The 17,124-nt window shown below is 45.4% G+C and overlaps 2 protein-coding genes across 3 annotated transcripts in view; one reads left to right on the top strand and one right to left on the bottom strand.

Moving 5' to 3' along the window:
* The window catches only part of PDE6C (phosphodiesterase 6C), a 47,071-nt gene extending 46,048 nt beyond the window's left edge, over nt 1–1,023 (bottom strand). Inside the window, exon 1 of the mRNA XM_066238677.1 lies at nt 351–1,023. Within this exon, the coding sequence (XP_066094774.1) occupies nt 351–818 (468 nt within the window). The 5' untranslated portion in view covers nt 819–1,023. The remainder of the gene's footprint in view (nt 1–350) is intronic.
* Nucleotides 1,024–9,659: 8,636 nt separating this feature from the next.
* On the top strand, nt 9,660–17,034 carry RBP4 (retinol binding protein 4). Of its 2 annotated transcripts, none has more exons than XM_066238918.1 (6): nt 9,660–9,811; nt 9,946–10,074; nt 10,160–10,296; nt 10,450–10,556; nt 14,644–14,856; nt 16,726–17,034. In XM_066238918.1, exons 2-6 carry the CDS (start codon nt 9,964–9,966, stop codon nt 16,761–16,763), a joined length of 606 nt encoding a protein of 201 aa, XP_066095015.1. In that variant the 5' UTR covers nt 9,660–9,811; nt 9,946–9,963; the 3' UTR covers nt 16,764–17,034. The 2 variants fall into 2 exon arrangements, with proteins under 2 accessions (XP_066095015.1, XP_066095016.1); XM_066238919.1 differs by having other exon boundaries at nt 9,678–9,811; nt 9,951–10,074.
* Nucleotides 17,035–17,124: the final 90 nt, after the last annotated feature.

Raw genomic sequence — 17,124 nt, 5'->3', positions numbered from 1 at the left:
CTGCCTGGTGGTGGTGTTCAGAAGGAGGTGCCAGAGCATGGAGGAGGTGTGAGGGAGAAGGTGTGGCATGTACCTAGCCCAGGTAAGTTGCCTGGTAAAATGCCAAATTTACACTAAGAAATTATTTATTCTTTATCTGAAATTCAGATTGAACTACGCATCTTGCCTTTTTTATTTGCTAAATCTGGTAGCTCTGAACCTGGCTGTTCCTCTTTCCTGTGCCCGCACTCCCCCAAACCAATGCCACAAGGACAGGCCCCTGGACCCCAGCTCTCCTTCCCATTGTCCCTCTAGGACCCCCACCCCTCAAGTCTTCATCTCCCCTCCCCCAATGTCACAAAGTCACCTACCTTTTTCACATCTGGGACATTAAGGGCTTTCTTGGTGTGAGCAACCCAACCTACTATTCCGATGTCCAATGGAAACACAACTTCCCTGTCAGGGACCACCAGGTTGTCTTCAAACTTGGAGGCTGGGGTGACATCGAGCAGCTTGGAGGCCACCTCAGGGGCGCCATTGCGGGAGCGGCACAGGAACAGGCTGCAGCGGTCGGCCTGTAGCAGCTGCGCCAACCTCTGCAAGGCCCGGTGCGCGGCGGGCTCGGGGCTGCCTGCCTCCTCCCGCACGGCCTGGAGCAGCTCCAAATACAGGGTCGCCTCCTCCTCCGGCGACAGCCCGGGGAAGGAACCGCTGGCTGGACCCTGTACCGCCCTGTGCTCCGATGCTTCCATCCGCAGCTTTTTGTCGAAGTATTCCTTGGCAAACCCAGGATTGTCCTCCAAGTATCTCTCCACAGCCTCTTGGCTGATCTCATTCATGGTGTGCCTTGATTTGCTGCTTGTTGTTCAGGAAGGAAGACCCTCAGAGCACTACCTGGGGCAGAGGGACCTAAGAGGAACTACATCCTGGTCAAGGTTACTAAGAAAATCTCAAGTGGTGCTTCATAGGAACTCCAGAGGTCAAGCAGAATGACTGTTTAACAGAGCTTTCAAACTGCCTGTAACTCTTGAGATGTGACAGAAGGTCCTGGTTTAGAGTGGGATTCAGGAAGCATGGGATTACAGAGTTCTTCTTCAGGACACCAAATCCTTAAGAGCTATTAGCTTGTCAATCCTCAAAGAATCCTCAGAGCATCTTCTATCAGCCAGGCAAGTGACAAGTTGAAGTGACCATTCCAGAAATATAAGAAATATAACTTCACATGATGGTTCCGCAGCTAGGAAGAATCATCAACATTTCCTTGAATTACATTAGCATCAGTTGACAGCTTGAATCTTTCTTTCAAGATAGTGATACAAAGTGAAAATACATAACCTTGGCTGTGCCCGCTTGCACCGCACCTCCAATGAACCTGGCGGAGATGGAAAGGCTTAATATCAACACAACATAAAACGGAGTGTTAATTTTCCTCTTCTTAAAAGTCCTTTGATCATGCAGGTTGCATGGCCTACTTTTTTTCTAGAACCCTCACCTCCCAATTCCCCTCACTTTAGAAAGCTGGACCTCAGAAGTGTTTTAAAGGGACAAACCTTGAGCTTATTACTAGAAAGGTAAATATGGCAAAACATTTGCCTGTGATCCAAGCCTAATCAAGCTACAACGTAAATAGTAATCCTTATCAAGAGACATGATCACAAAGAGCAACCCATGCAGCCGCTAACTGGCTTTCCCTGCTAAGCATATTAGTTTGGATCTTGTTTTCAATAGTAATAGCCAGATCTCATGCATTTTTGCTCCAAGGTTACAGCCTGTTAAATCTACTGGATAAAGCCTGTCTTGTCTGTTGCTAGGATCTTTAATGTCTCAGGGACTTCTGGCCTGGAAAGTACACTTACCGCTACTTAGTTTTGTTTAATGTTCAATTTATTAAGCTTTTACATTGATTAAGCACATTTTTCCAAATATTTAAACACTATTATGCAACTGATAAATCAAACTACATGTTTCATGAACCAATTTCCTTAAATATTTAAATGTTGATTTCAACCTTAGTCAACCTTAAGCATTTCAGTAAACCAGCAAACTCTATAATAACAAACTCTCTTGAATGAAAACACACCTAACATGCTATAGCGAGTCTAAAACTTATTGCTAGACTCACATGTAAGTTCACTTCAAAATTGCAACTCTGTGGGTTTCACTTATTCCTCTAAACTTAAAGCTTTTACCTCTTTAGAGTGATACTAGTCTTAGACTGGAAAAAAAAAGACACCCACCGTAATAAAAAAATTCATAACCAAAGTTTTTAAGGCTATTTTCATAGGCTATGAGTAAGGCGGCTTGGGCACAAAAAAGGAAAGGACAAATGAGACAGACACACAATTCCAGGCGGCAAGTGACAGGAGGGGCAATTGATTAGTTAGAAAAAGCAAGCAAGCAAGCAAGCAGGCTCACTGGTGACTGCTGTGAGCACTGAAGAACAGTTTCTAAAGACAAAGGTCATTTTTATACAAATTGCAATACTGGAAGCCTGCCTTTTAGCACACTCAAATACCCCTCCCCTTCCCTTCCGTCCTTGACTAAACTCTCCTGTTGCCACTTCCTCCTCTGGGTAGTCCTTGCCGTCTCTAGCCTGTGCTGACAAGGCCTCTGTGTCTCTTATTGGCTGTTCAGTTCGAAGCACTGAAAAAGCAAAAATTATATATATACATATATATACATTATATATATTTAATATATATAATGTATATATATATATTAAACCACCAAAAAGACCATGTAGAATAACACTGCAAATTAATGGTTGATTTTGTTAAACATCACTGTTTAATTTTTATGTCAGCATTTCCAGTTCATTTAAAGCATAGATATTTTTTAAAAAATAAAGCATTAACTTACAGGGAGAGTGAGGGGAAAGATCAATATCCTAGATGTTATTAACAATCATTTATTTAGATAAAACATATCTGAAACAATAAGTCAATGTGAAAACTCCATTTCATTTACACAGAATATTTTTAGAGCTATAAGTCACAAGGTTACGATAATAAAAAATGTGATCCATAAGGACAGCTAACATTGTAATATGTAATCTGTGCCAGGCACTCTTCTAGGACCCTTCCATGTATTATCTCATTTAATTCTTGCACTAACTTTATGAGGTAGGTACTTATCCGTATTTTACTGGTGAGAAATTAAGTAACTTGCTCAAGGTCAGACAACTAGTAAGTGATAGTAACCTACCTCAAAACTACCAGTTTAAATGAGATTAAAGAGCTCACCCATGAGGTGTACAACACATCATACTAGCTGCTTACAGGAGAATATACAAAAGATCTTTCCTCCTGACCAGGCGGTGGCGCAGTGGATAGAGCGTCGGACTGGGATGCGGAAGGACCCAGGTTCGAGACCCCAAGGTCACCAGCTTGAGTGCGGGCTCATCTGGCTTGAGCAAAACAAAAACAAAACAAAACAAAAAACAACTCACCAGCTTAGACCCAAGGTCACTGGTTCAAGTAAGGAGTTACTAGGTTTGCTGAAGGCCCGCGGTCAAGGCATATATGAGAAGGCAATCAATGAACAACTAAGGCGCCGCAAAGAAAAACTGATGATTGATGCTTCTCATCTCTCTCCATTCCTGTCTGTCTGTCCCTATCTATCACTCTCTCTGTTCCTGTAAAAACAAACAAACAAACAAACAAACAAACAAACCCAATGAAAGATCTTTCATTTAATATATTAAAATCTAGACAGATATCATTAAATGTCAAACACCAATACAAAAGTTAAAAATTCCAGGAACTCTTTTTAAAAGCCTACACATATACCAAAGAATGGTTTACCTTTCTTAAACTTTATGCTGAATAGGTTTACATTTCTCAGTAGTATACTATAGTAATGAACAAACATAATATTTAATTCCAATACTGCTAAAATTTTCTACTGCAGTTAACCATTTCTATAGGAAGTAATGCTTATAGAATAGCCAAAAATATGCACAAGGTTGAAGCACTCACACAAAATTAACCACAATACCCCTGGAGTAATTGAATGCAGTTTGGGCCATTATAATAAACCCACTCTTTAGCTCCATCTTAGCCAAATTCTTTGTACTTCCCACATTTATCAATAAAAGTAACCCCTAATGTCAGAGATGTCAGGCACATCCTGGCAGCTAACTGTAAAGGACCCTTTCACCTGGCCCATTTAACTCTCAAGAGAGTCTCTGCCTGCATGTAATTGATGAGTATGACCAGGTATCTCAGAGATTATTTATGGTGAGATCCATGTTATTTTCAACTTAATCAATTAAACTCAATTATAGCTTTGTAACCACTGATAAAGCCTTATTGGAAAAATTAGTTTGAACTTTTTGTACCTGAACATGTTTGTAGAATAATCTTTTCATTTTCCCATCAATTATTTTGGCATCTTTTAAATGCAGTCAGAAGACAAGTGCTACCCATTTTTTTTCTTTTTTTCCACTTTTCTTGACCTGTCTGTCAGGATGTAGATGTAAATGTCAGTTTGTACAAAAAGAAGCTGGTTGGAAATGCTTAATTTTTATAATGGTAAGGACTTACATTTCTTGCATCAGATCTTTTAATTATGGTAAAACATTTTTCAATATTTACTAGGAGTTAGTGGCTAATTTCTTGATAATTTAGTTAAGGTAACATTAGCTTCTGTTAGAATAGGTAAACCCTAAATCTCAATAGCTTAATCCAATGAAAGTTTATTTCTTATTTGCATAGAGTTAATCACTAGTGAGGGTCCCAGGCTGACGGAGGCTCCACCAGTGGACAGATGAGGAAGAGCAGAACCAGGACAATTGTATGGGCAGCTTTCATGAGCCCTGTCTGGGAGTGACACACTTTAATCCACCTTCCAGTGACTGAAATTTAAGCCTATGGCCTAACTGAGATGCAGGAAGTGGGGAGGTGCCCTTTGGTAGATCAGCCTCTTCCCCAAAACTCTACATCGTGGAAGGAGAATGGAAAGTTGTTGTTGTTTTTTTTGTTTTGTTTTGGGGTTTTTTTTGTATTTTTCTGAAGCTGGAAATGGGGAGAGACAGTCAGACAGACTCCCGCATGCGCCCCACCGGGATCCACCCGGCACGCCCACCAGGGGGCGATGCTCTGCCCCTCTAGGGCGTCGCTCTGCCGCGACCAGAGCCACTCTAGCGCCTGGGGCAGAGGCCAAGGAGCCATCCCCAGCGCCTGGGCCATCCTTGCTCCAATGGAGCCTCGGTTGCGGGAGAGGAAGAGAGAGACAGAGAGGAAGGGGGGGGTGGAGAAGCAAATGGGCGGTCTCCTATGTGCCCTGGCCGGGAATCTAACCCGGGTCCCCCGCACGCCAGGCCGACACTCTACCTCTGAGCCAACCGGCCAGGGCCAGAATGGAAAGTTTTTTGGTAGAAGAATGGATACCTATCTCTGCTACAAGGGCTAAATCTTGAGAAATTATATTTCAGAAAGAATGACCTCTGACTAGGGTTTTTTTTTTTTAAATATTCCATGAAGCTTACCTAAAATGATTGGTTTCAATACAACAAATTAAATCAATGTCTATCAATTGAGCACCTACTATGTGCAAGTCTCTTGATGAATCCCATGGAAAAGATGAATGAAACATAGTCTGTCTCTCCATAAAGTATGACAAGAAAATGAACTTTTGCATATGCAACTCATAAAATGTAATTGAAAACATAACTTAACATCTAGAAAAAAAAGACTGTTTTCAAAGAGAATGTTTGTTTTCTATTCTGATTAAACATTTTTATTGTAGAAAAACTTGGAAACTACAAAAAAGGTTCAAATTTAAAAAATTAAAAACAGAACAAAACAAAAAGCAAACCTTTACATGCCCTAATTCTATCACAGAGAGGTAATCGCTGTGAACATTTATCCCGTTAATATTTTATCTATAAAATACTTGAAATCTTATTTTATGTAGATAAATTTCAAAGCACTGAAGTTAAAACATCAGTTGACCTGTATTCACGTATTTGTAATCATGAAGAAATTGGAGGGAGAAGGCCAAAATAAACTGTTTTTCTTTGCTGGTATCTGGGACAGCAAGGTTCTTGATTTATAATTAAAAGAGAGAGAGAGAGGAGAAGGAGGAGGAGGAGGAACACTTACTCCGCCCTTTAAGCATTTAAGAAATATAGGAAAACATGTTGTTGTAAAAACAATCCTTATGAAAATGCACTCAAATCCCCTACATTAATTCAATGTATGGTGTGTGTAATTTAATCACTGAATATGATGTAGGAGAAATGGTTGAAAGGGCTGGAGATATTAGGTGAATGTTTCTATCATAATAACTGTCCAAAGGCAGTGAGGGTCAGCTGGGAACTCTCCGTCACGGGAGCTGTTGGAGGAGAACCTGAAAGATCTTTATTCTGGAATGTCAGAGGGGATCCAAGCACTGGACAGGGAATTGAGAGATGCTCTAGGACTGGGTGCCTTCCCACATACAGTACACAGATGCTACCACATGGATGGCCACACACGTGGTTCCTGCAAGAGGGGCTCTGGAGCAGACCTCATCTCAGCTGGTTGGTATTATACAGGGATCCCCAAACTTTTTACACAGGGGGCCAGTTCACTGTCCCTCAGACTCTTGGAGGGCCGGACTATAAAAAAAACTATGAACAAATCCCTATGCACACTGCACATATCTTATTTTAAAGTAAAAAGACAAAACGGGAACAAATACAATATTTAAAATAAAGAACAAGTAAATTTAAATCAACAAACTGACCAGTATTTCAATGGGAACTATGCTCCTCTCACTGACCACCAGTGAAAGAGGTGCCCCTTCCGGAAGTGCAGTGGGGGCCGGATAAATGGCCTCAGGGGGTCGCAAGCGGCCTTTGGGGACCCCTGGTGTTATACATTCTGGGATAAAACTGACCTAACCAGAAGATCTTCTAGTTAGCCGGTTGGCCAGAAACAGGGCTTTCATAGCTCGGGGCACAAGGAGATAAATGCGTCATCATTGGCTCTCCAGAGGCAACAGAGACTCAAATGGGAGCAGGAGTGAAGGGAAAGGTGGAACGTGGAAGCCTGAAGCCTTCTTATTTACCATACTTCATTCAAATTAGGCTAAGGTGACATCCCAAGATTTCCTTCCTGAAGCAGATTTTTCTATTGTAGTCTCTGGAGCACAAAAGGGAGAGAGTCAAAGGTTCTTTTCTGAATCTTTTGGGGGTTTTTTTGTTTTGTTTTTTTGTTGTTGTTGTTTTTTTACAGAGGCAGAGATAGACAGGGACAGACAGACAGGAACGGAGAGAGATGAGAAGCATCAATCATCAGTTTCTCCTTGCGACTTCTTAGTTGTTCATTGATTGCTTTCTCACATGTGCCTTGACCGTGGGCCTTCAGCAGACCGAGTAACCCCCTGCTGGAGCCAGCGACCTTGGGTCTAAGCTGGTGAGCTCTTTGCTCAAGCCAGATGAGCCCGTGCTCAAGCTGGTGACCTCGGGGTCTCGAACCTGGGTCCTTCCGCATCCCAGTCCAATGCTCTATCCACTGCGCCACCACCTGGTCAGGCTGAATCTTTTGTTTTTTAATAACCAACTAAATATCAGCATCCCAAAAGGCATCTTCAAGGCGGTCAAGGTGGCAAAACTTTGGTCCCCTTCCACAGGAAGGTGATGAAAAGCTCAGGCGTCTTCTCAGGGGCGTGACTTAAAAGTAAGTCACACCCATGCTTTACCCTGTAAAGCGCAGGTCAGGGGACGATCAACTCCTTATTTCTGTGTTTGACAACCAACCTTCTCTTCCCCTACCCTCTCTTAGTTCAATGAAATGATCAAAAATCATCTTTGTTCTTTCCAATTTGGGTCATGGAGACACAACTGACATTTCAAGGAAGGAAAGAACGTTACAAAAATGTACAGTATTTCTTTGTCATATAACCAATGGTAAAATTAAAATAATTTAACAACCGGTTCTCTGCCCTAATGACCTTTTTAAGTATAAAAAAACCATATATCAAAAGGTAGTTTATTATTTCATGCATTTAATACTTAAGTAAGAACAATAAAAGATTTACACAAAATTAGATGGTTACAAGAGTTTTAAAATATTAATGAAAAAATATTAAATAATACCTGACAAAAAACAACAAAAAACTGTTATTTATTTCCATATTGCTTCTTGATTGGAGTCCTCACTTGCAATTTTTTTCACCTATGGACAGAATGAACACTACTACCAGAGCTTAGAACAGGGGTTCCCAAACTTTTTACACAGGGGGCCAATTCACTGTCCCTCAGACCGTTGGAGGGCCGGACTATAAAAAAAACTATGAACAAATCCCTATGCACACTGCACAAATCTTATTTTAAAGTAAAAAAACAAAATGGGAGCAAATACAATATTTAAAATAAAGAACAAGTAAATTTAAATCAACAAACTGACCAGTATTTCAATGGGAACTATGCTCCTCTCACTGACCACCAATGAAAGAGGTGCCCCTTCTGGAAGTGTGGTGGGGGCCGGATAAATGGACTCAGGGGGCCGCATGTGGACCGCGGGGCCGTAGTTTGGGGACCCCTGGCTTAGAACATGCTTGTGCAGATGAACGTTAAAAAAAAAGAGTAAGGAATGTAAATTTGTGATTTCCACACTGGGTGGCTGCCCAGGTACCCACCTTAGATAGAACCCTGATTACAAGTGTCATTTTAACCACCTGTTCGCTGAACTCAACAAAAAAATTAGGCATCGTTTCTGTGGAATGGGTGCGAAATAGCTGAATCCCACCACTGCGTATAACTAATTCTCATTCAGTCAAAAGCCATTATCTTCTGGCTGCTTTGATCAGAATAGAACTCTTTAATTCCAAATGGAAAGAGAAAAATACGGTCAGTAAATTGTGTCATCACGCAGTCAGAATAACATAACTAGTCACAGCATTGTGACTTAATTGACCATTAGACGTTTGTCATAGAGTTTTGTTTACCTCCCCCCACCCTCCATCCACTCCTCAGCCAACTAGTCTTGGCTGTTTTGAAAACAAAACGAAATTCTACTATGGCTTGAAATAAAACTGTATCATAAACTATTGGTAGGTGTGTTTCAAAGTGGTTTGAGCAAAGTGCCACAAAGTAGGCGACCACCAAGGTTGCTAAAATATTTCCTGTCCTGACCAGGGTTGCGTTTCTGGAGAATATTTAACAGGGAGGGTTTTAATGCTTCTAAAGATGTTGAAACTAAAGAACAAATATTGACCCAGAGGGCACCACAACTCTCCTGAAAGGGAGTAAAATACATCCTTTATAAAATGAAAAACTACTTGGCTGAAATATTCCCAGAGCCCTTCACAATTGGCCCTCAGAGGGCGGAGGGGCCCGTTTGGCACGGCCGGCCTGGCACCAGGCATCATCATCGCAGGTCTTGCCGCTCTGGGAGGCCACGGTTTTCCCGCCAGGCCGACCTGGGCCCCCGGCCAGAGCAACCGGGCGCCGAGGCCACCCCAGGCCGCAGCTGGCTGCCGCTGGCACAAGTGCTAGGCACCTCGGCCAGGGCTTGTTCCCGCGGCTCGTCGCCGCTGGAGAGTTTGGGCTCCGGCGAGGCCACCCTGCGCGGCGGCTCCACCAAGCCCCGGGCCGCACTGGAGGGAAGACTCTGGCCAAAGGGACCCTCCCTGCGTGCGGGCGCCGGTGAGTCAGGGCGCGTTATGCAAGTGCTGGCCCGCTGGCCCCCGCGCCTCCCCCCGCGCCTTTCCCTCGGCGAGGTTGCGACAGAGCGACCCCCTCCCCCCAGAGCTATAAAGCGGCCGGGTGGCCCCCGGCGCGCTCGCCTCCCTCGCTTCTCGCGCGCCCGGACGTCCCGGTCAGCTCAGCGCGCGTCTCCCGGTGGTGAGCGGCGCCCGGGCCAGGACCTGCGGGGACCTGCGGGGACCTGCGGGGAGGGCGCGACGGGGACGGAGCGGGGGACGGTAGCGGGCCAGGTGGCTCCGCAGCCCAGAGCTCACGGCGCGCGTGTCTCGCAGGGCAGATTCCTGAGCGAGATGGAGTGGACGTGGGCGCTCGTGCTGCTGGCCGCGCTGGGCAGCGCTCGGGCGGAGCGCGACTGCCGCGTGAGCAGCTTCCGAGTCAAGGAGAACTTCGACAAGGCTCGAGTAGGTTTCGTCCGTGGCCCCGGTCTCCGCGTCCCCGCAGCCTGCGGCCAGCAGGACACCAAACCTGCTCTCATCTCTTTCGCAGTTCGCCGGGACCTGGTATGCCATGGCCAAGAAGGACCCCGAGGGTCTCTTTCTGCAGGACAACATCATCGCCGAGTTCTCCGTGGATGAGAGCGGCCAGATGAGTGCCACGGCCAAGGGCCGAGTCCGTCTTTTGAAGTCAGTAGCCTCTGGGCAGCAGAACTCTCTGCGCTCCAGGGTCCCCCGGGGTTAAGCGCCAAACCCTGACCGGGGAAGGAAGGGAGTACCCGGGTTGGGATGAAGGCAGGGACCCTTTGCCCCATCTGGCTCATGAGTCCCTTGGCTTTGCAGCAACTGGGATGTGTGCGCAGACATGGTGGGCACCTTCACAGACACCGAGGACCCTGCCAAATTCAAGATGAAGTACTGGGGTGTCGCGTCCTTTCTCCAGAAAGGAAGTAAGTAATCAGCTCAGTAGGACTGTCTTGGGGATTAGGAAGGTCATAACCAGGCCAAAGCTCTGGGTTTCTTCTCCAGGGGCACCCTTGGGACAAATGGTCTGTAAGTGGCAGGAATCCTCTGCACCGCCTGAGGTTAGGAGCCTGAGGTTGAGTGTAGTTAAACTCCTTCTCAGTCCCCTACACCCCCCTCCCCAGCTCAAAAACCTGGCTCAAACTCAAACGACCTTTGGGCTTGTCAGGTGACCTCTTACTGCCATGTTCCTGTCCAGCCACTGTGCCAGGGTGTGTAACCTCCTCCAAGCTTACACCTCCCACCCCTCCAAGACCCAGCCTCCACCCAGGTGGCATCACCACTCTGCCTGGCATTGCACTTCCTCTATCTTTTTGGGATGAAACCCCGAGACAGCCTGACTATTCAAGGATGTAGGGAGCATGATGTGTAAGGTTGGCCCACTGCCTGCCCAGTGCCCTACCTGCTGATACTGAGATTTTGAATCAAGCACAGTGCTCTTGGCAGCGGTGACCTCTTCCTTTTCTCCCCAGCACTGAAACTCAGATGAGGGGAGGCAGAGTGTTGCGGACTCTCAGAAGAGCATCCTAGAACTTGGCCCGATCACGCAAACATAACATCTGTATATTTTTTATACTCGTCCTACCATTTCTCCTAAATGTCAAATCTGTAGTCTACTTGGTACCTGGAGAATTATGCAAGCCAGGGGGATCATGGGATTTTTAGAGATAGTTAACCCTATAAAAAGGGGTTTCAATAAACAGGTGAATAAACTGAGGCCAAGAAAACGTAGTGCTTTGCCCATGGTCATACAACAAGTATGTGAGAGTCAGTGTCAGAGCCAGTAGTTCCAACTCCTAGGCCAGGATTAGGTGGCCCTGAGCAGCAGGGACTTCTAATACAGACCGGCTTTTACAAAATACAGTTTGAACTCCTCTATAGGATAAAGCACAGGGCTGTTCAGCAGGACTCTCTGAGCTGGTGACCAGGGCAGATGCATTCTTTATGTGGGCCATCACTCTTCACATGGTGCACACATAGCTTGACGCCCTCCAAAGTTCTATCTTAGATGAAATTGCATTTTTTATCAAACTGCCTCTTCAGCGCTGATTTACACTGTACAGAAGGAGCTGATATTTTACAAGGGGTAAAGAGATTTTTATCCTTAGCAGTAATAAAAATAATTACAAACAATGCGGCAAAATTTTCTCAAGTGTTGAATCAGACTGCACTTTGACAGGGCCTGCTGGGTTTTGAGGCGATGAGTCAGAACAAGCATCATACCACCATCTGCCTGGCTCACCTGGGCAGTTAGGCCTGAGAGCCGTAGAGAGCCCCTCATCACTTTAGGTGATGGGAGGACACAGGTGTGAGGTCCTGAGGCTGAAGGGATGTGTTCCAGGCCCACCACAGTGAGTCAGAGTTTGGCTCCCTCTGAGGGGTTTTTTTTTAGACTGGTGATCAAAACCTTTAAACCAGTCTGTGTGGGTACAGTATAGATACAGTGGCAGTGTGACCCCACTTCCTGGGATGGTAGCAGCACTGTGGCCGCTGTCTCCACTCTTCCTAGCTCTACTGTGTGCGGATAGCTGCCATCTGGTAATGTTTGGGGTGTCTGGCTCTCCGTAAGGACCCACCCCAGCTGCTGGCAGTGAGGAGGTTGGATGCCTGAGCTCATTCTCTCCAGCGGGGCTGACAGTTCATTTCTTGTCTTAATAGGGAGTGACCAGTAAAGATTGTTACAGTTTAAATTCTCTATCTCTGTATTTAGCCAGAAAGAGCCTGGCGATAACACCAAACCAACTTTTAGGTCTTTTTTAAAAATCAAGAACAGTTGTCAATTTTCTTAAATCTGAGCTTTGAAAGTTACTTAGAGTTCATATTCTGGCAACAACGCTGGGGGAAAAAAAATTAAGCTGCAGATTTGCTGAGCTAATAGCTGCCTGGATCATGAATTGGAGACGCATTTCAAAGGAGTGCTTCTGAGTCTGAGGGTAGACTGCTGGGCCGCCTGAGACCGACCGACATAGTGAGCACTATAACCAGGGAAGAAATGATTTCATTCGGAGAGAAGGAAGACAGTCCAGGCGCCTGTGAGGGGAGCTGGTGGTTAGGGTGGGGCCCCATGGCTTCTGTTTCTAGCCCTCCTGCTGAGTAACTGCATGGCCACCACTGAGCAGTCATAGGAATGAGGGCCACTCCTCCAGCCTCCAACACTCTTTGTGGTGCGAGGTGCAAGGGCGGTTGGTTCATTCTTCCTGCAGCGCCTGGAGGAGCTGAAGAGGGTCTGCACTACTCCCTTCTTTGTAGCTCTCCTGCAGGGCCTGGGTTTGGGCTGAACCCCTGCTAGGCTGGCACTCCAGGGATTCTCAGAGCCAAGAGGCACGGCCAGAAGTGCCTAGTGAGTGTTAGCCATCTCCCTGATGCCTTCTAAAGCTGGAGATCCAGTATCTTTGCATTTCTCCAGCGTGGAGCACGACATAGGGCAGAGATGACAACTTGTGTCGCAACCTGGGCATGAGATGGAGATACAAAGCTGTTTTGTTTCTCATTCCCTCTCCTCCAACTTGCTTATTGTGTGGAGACAGTGTGATGTGGAGTTGACGCCCCTCTGGGCTCCAGAATCAGATTGAATCCCAGTTCTGCCCTGCTCTTCGGCATCCTAGGTGAATTATTTAGTTTCTCTGTGCCTCATTTTCCTTATCTGTAAAATAAGGATGGTAGTGTGTACTTTTGGGTCTATGTGAGAAATAACTGAGAAAACATGGAAAATATCTACACAATGACTGACATAATTAAGTGCTCAGAAAACCCTTTTCCTGGTTATATGTCAATGAGAATGTTAAGTAGAAGTGTGGCACTTTTTTTTACCAGGCATAAGGTATTTGGATAAACCTGAACATCATTTCTCCACGGCTGATCCTTCGCATACCTTCTTATTTCCCTTCCTGGGGAATTTCTTCCACCTTCGTTTATGCTTATTCTTCATGGCTTTCATCCCAGTTTTAGAAAGAAATATAATTTCAATTTTTCATGGGCTCAGCTCTGCCTCTGTCAGGGGAGTTCTGAAGAGCACAAGCTTTAAAATAAAAAATTCTGATGACAGGCGATAAGCATCTTGTGCCCCCCAAAGCAAAAACTACTCTTGCCATCTAGGAGAAGTGGGCAGGTCTCCTAAACTGGAATTAGGAGGGAGCCAGAAAAGCCATGAACCAGACCATCAAAATGGCGGCCTCCAGTGGGCTGAGAGGCAGGAAGGCAGCGTGGTTACTGAGATGACCGGGAACTAGCTGATATAGACCATTTCAAGAGATTACATCCTGATGTTGGGGATATATAAGTTGGTGGCCATCAGACATCAGGCACAACAGCATAGATCAGGGGTCCCCAAACTACGGCCCGGGGGCCGCATGCGGCCCCCTGAGGCCATTTATCCGCCCCCACCGCACTTCTGGAAGGGGCACCTCTTTCATTGGTGGTCAGTGAGAGGAGCATAGTTCCCATAGAAATACTGGTCAGTTTGTTGATTTAAATTTACTTGTTCTTTATTCAAAATATTGTATTTGTTCCCATTCTGTTTTTTTTTTTACTTTAAAATAAGATATGTGCAGTGTGCATAGGGATTTGTTCCTAGTTTTCTTTATAGTCCGGTCCTCCAACGGTCTGAGGGACAGTGAACTGGCCCCCCTGTGTAAAAAGTTTGGGGACCCCTGGCATAGATATTGTTGGAGAATAAATGGAGAAGACAGAGTAGAAATACATATTCCATGGTTTTGATGCCCTACATTCTCGGTTGTGTTTTAAAAAGATGCTATCACATTTATCATCAGAGTGAGAGGTAATCATTGAAGTGAATGAGGTTCGCCCCAACTCTGGAACTTTTCTCTGTAATAGAGAACAAAATTCTTTCGCACTTTCTCAGTTTTATAAAAGCTGTCTGAACTCTCACTGGTCTCCTGCTCCTAACAAAATGAACCCAGTTTCAGGATGTGGCTGGCCCTCAGGGGTGCTGAGTCGCCCTGACGGCCGAGCTGGCTGAGGGAGAGGCATTGGCTCTGGCTCTCTGGCTTGCAGACGATGACCACTGGATCATCGACACGGACTACGACACCTATGCCGTGCAGTACTCCTGCCGCCTCCAGAACCTCGACGGCACCTGCGCTGACAGCTACTCTTTTGTGTTTGCCCGCAACCCCCACGGCCTGCCTCCGGAGGTGCAGAGGATCGTGCGGCGGAGGCAGGAGGAGCTGTGCCTGGCCAGGCAGTACAGGCTGATTGCGCACAATGGTGAGTGGCTGGGCAGCTGGGCGGAGGGAGCCAGGCAGCAGCCAGCTCTCCTTGAGGGCTCTGTGGGCAATGAGTGTGGGCCCACCTGCCAGTGAGATGCATTTCATCGGCATGAACAAGAAAACAGAGAGCCTTGGGAGCTCCTCCGGGCCCAAGTTTTGGTTCTTCTTGACCAGATCTTTCAGTGGCCTCATCATGGGGCTGATACAAAAGGAGAGGGGAAAGGCCTTTCTCAAAACCCTGACATTTTCACCTGATCGGTGGTGGCGCAGTGGATTGAGCACTGACCTGGGACACTGAGGGCCAGGTTCGAAAGCCCAAGGTCACCCGCTAGAGTGTGGGCTTGCCGGCTTGAGTTTGCGGTCATTGGCCTGAGCTTGGGATCATTCACATGATCCCATAGTCGCTGGCTTTGAGCCCAAAAGTCTCTGGCTTGAGCCCAAGGGTGCTGGCTTGAAGCCCAAGGTCATTGGCTTGGCTTGTGCACCCCCACCCAACTGTCAAGTCACATAAGAGAAGCAATCAATAAACAAATAAAGTACCACAACTAGGAGTTGATGCTTCTCATCGCTCCTCTCCCCCTTTCTCTACTTTACTGTCGCTCACTCTCTTAAAACAAAACAGAACAAAAAAACTCACACTTTTAATGAAATAAAACTGCAGGGGACACTCCTTTCCTTTCTTTCTACTAACTTAGCCCTGTCTATAGTCACGTGATTTTGCCTATGGCTATTCAGCCCTAACAGTATTTTGACCGAATTAATATTAATTGGTCACTGGTCCCATTTGAGGAGTTAGGCTGCAAGTGTGGCCATTGGTGTTAAAACTTAGAGACATCACTACAGCAAGTTTAAAAGAGAATGATTTTTAACAAATGATCTTTCTCTAACATGAAACCGAATTGACTAGCTAATTTTCCTCACATTTTATGAGATTCCTTAGAATGGCCATTGGGTCTTTATATAGAGATACTACCCTCACCTGATGCCGATTTAAAACCAGGAACATTCTGAAGGAAAGTGTGTTTTCTGCTTGAATTGACACTCACTCCCATGGGAAACTGGGCTTCAAAATACAAATATGGCAAGACTAAAATGTAGGAAAAAGAGAACAAAACTGAACTTTTCTGGTGGTCCTCTACCTAGCTAAGCAAAAACTACACCAAAAAGATTTGAATCCAGACCAAAAACATAAGTCAGTAAGATTTTGATGTTTCACCCTGGGATGCACTAAACAGAGGATTAGGAAAGGATTTACCATGGCCAGACTCCAGGCCAGACCCTTTGCCTACGTCTTGTAGAATCCCCAGAGATACCTTATGAAATAGATACTCTCATTATTGACCTTCTCATCTATTCAATGAGAAAACGGAGACTAAAAAGGTTACAAAAGCTGCCCAACATTGGTAGTAAGTAGCTGAGTTGGCTGCAAACCAAGGATTTTTGTTTGTTTGTTTGTTTGTTTGTTTTGTTTTTTGCTGCACTGAAGCCCCTGAGGCACCACCTGTTGATACGTCGTACAGGACATGGTGACCATTCTATAAAACCACTAATGGCATGGCTGAGATCAGACCCACTTTCTGAAATAGGAGGATGCACCCCCCCCCAACCCTTTGAAATGCAGTGAGGCAAATTTCAGACAAATAAAAACAAAACTATTTCATACAGCAGATGCCATTGCCCCCAGAGAAATGGAGAGGGCTGCAGAAACAGCCCGGAGGATGTTTATGAGTTATAGCCTTCTGCAGCTGTAACCTTACAAGGAGCACTGGAACCAAGCCAAGTCCTGAGGCCATGATGACAGTCATAATCGACGTTCAACACTGGGTCCATCTTTCTGTCACTAACGACTTTGTTTTCTACATTTCAGGTTACTGTGATGGCAAATCAGAAAGAAACCTTTTGTAACAACATCGAGGATGTCAAGTTTCGTTTGAAGACTTCCCACTAACTCTCACTTGGCCTTCAACTCTATTTATCTTAGTTTAGCTTGGCCCTCTCTCCTCCTCTTTCCCTCAGGAAACATAAAACCTTCAGTACACGTAAAAATATATGTGGGAATAAGTGAATCAGTTTGCACTCAGATGTGTATGTTTTTATTGGTGTTTTCTAAAGAATCATTTGAGGCTTAGGATTCCAGACTTTGATTTCTTAAAATACAGTCTCCTGTTTCCTATGATTTGGGTCATTATTTGTGTTCACGTGTGTGTCAAAGTGACAAGTTCTGCAGGTGGCTGGGTAAGGATACACTTTTATACCCCGGGAGGTG

This window comes from Saccopteryx bilineata, chromosome 7 (genome assembly GCF_036850765.1).
Source record: "Saccopteryx bilineata isolate mSacBil1 chromosome 7, mSacBil1_pri_phased_curated, whole genome shotgun sequence".
In the NCBI taxonomy this organism is placed as follows: domain Eukaryota; kingdom Metazoa; phylum Chordata; class Mammalia; order Chiroptera; family Emballonuridae; genus Saccopteryx; species Saccopteryx bilineata.
The sequence above is the reverse complement of the archived record's forward strand: the minus strand, read 5'-3'. Positions and strand labels throughout refer to the sequence as shown.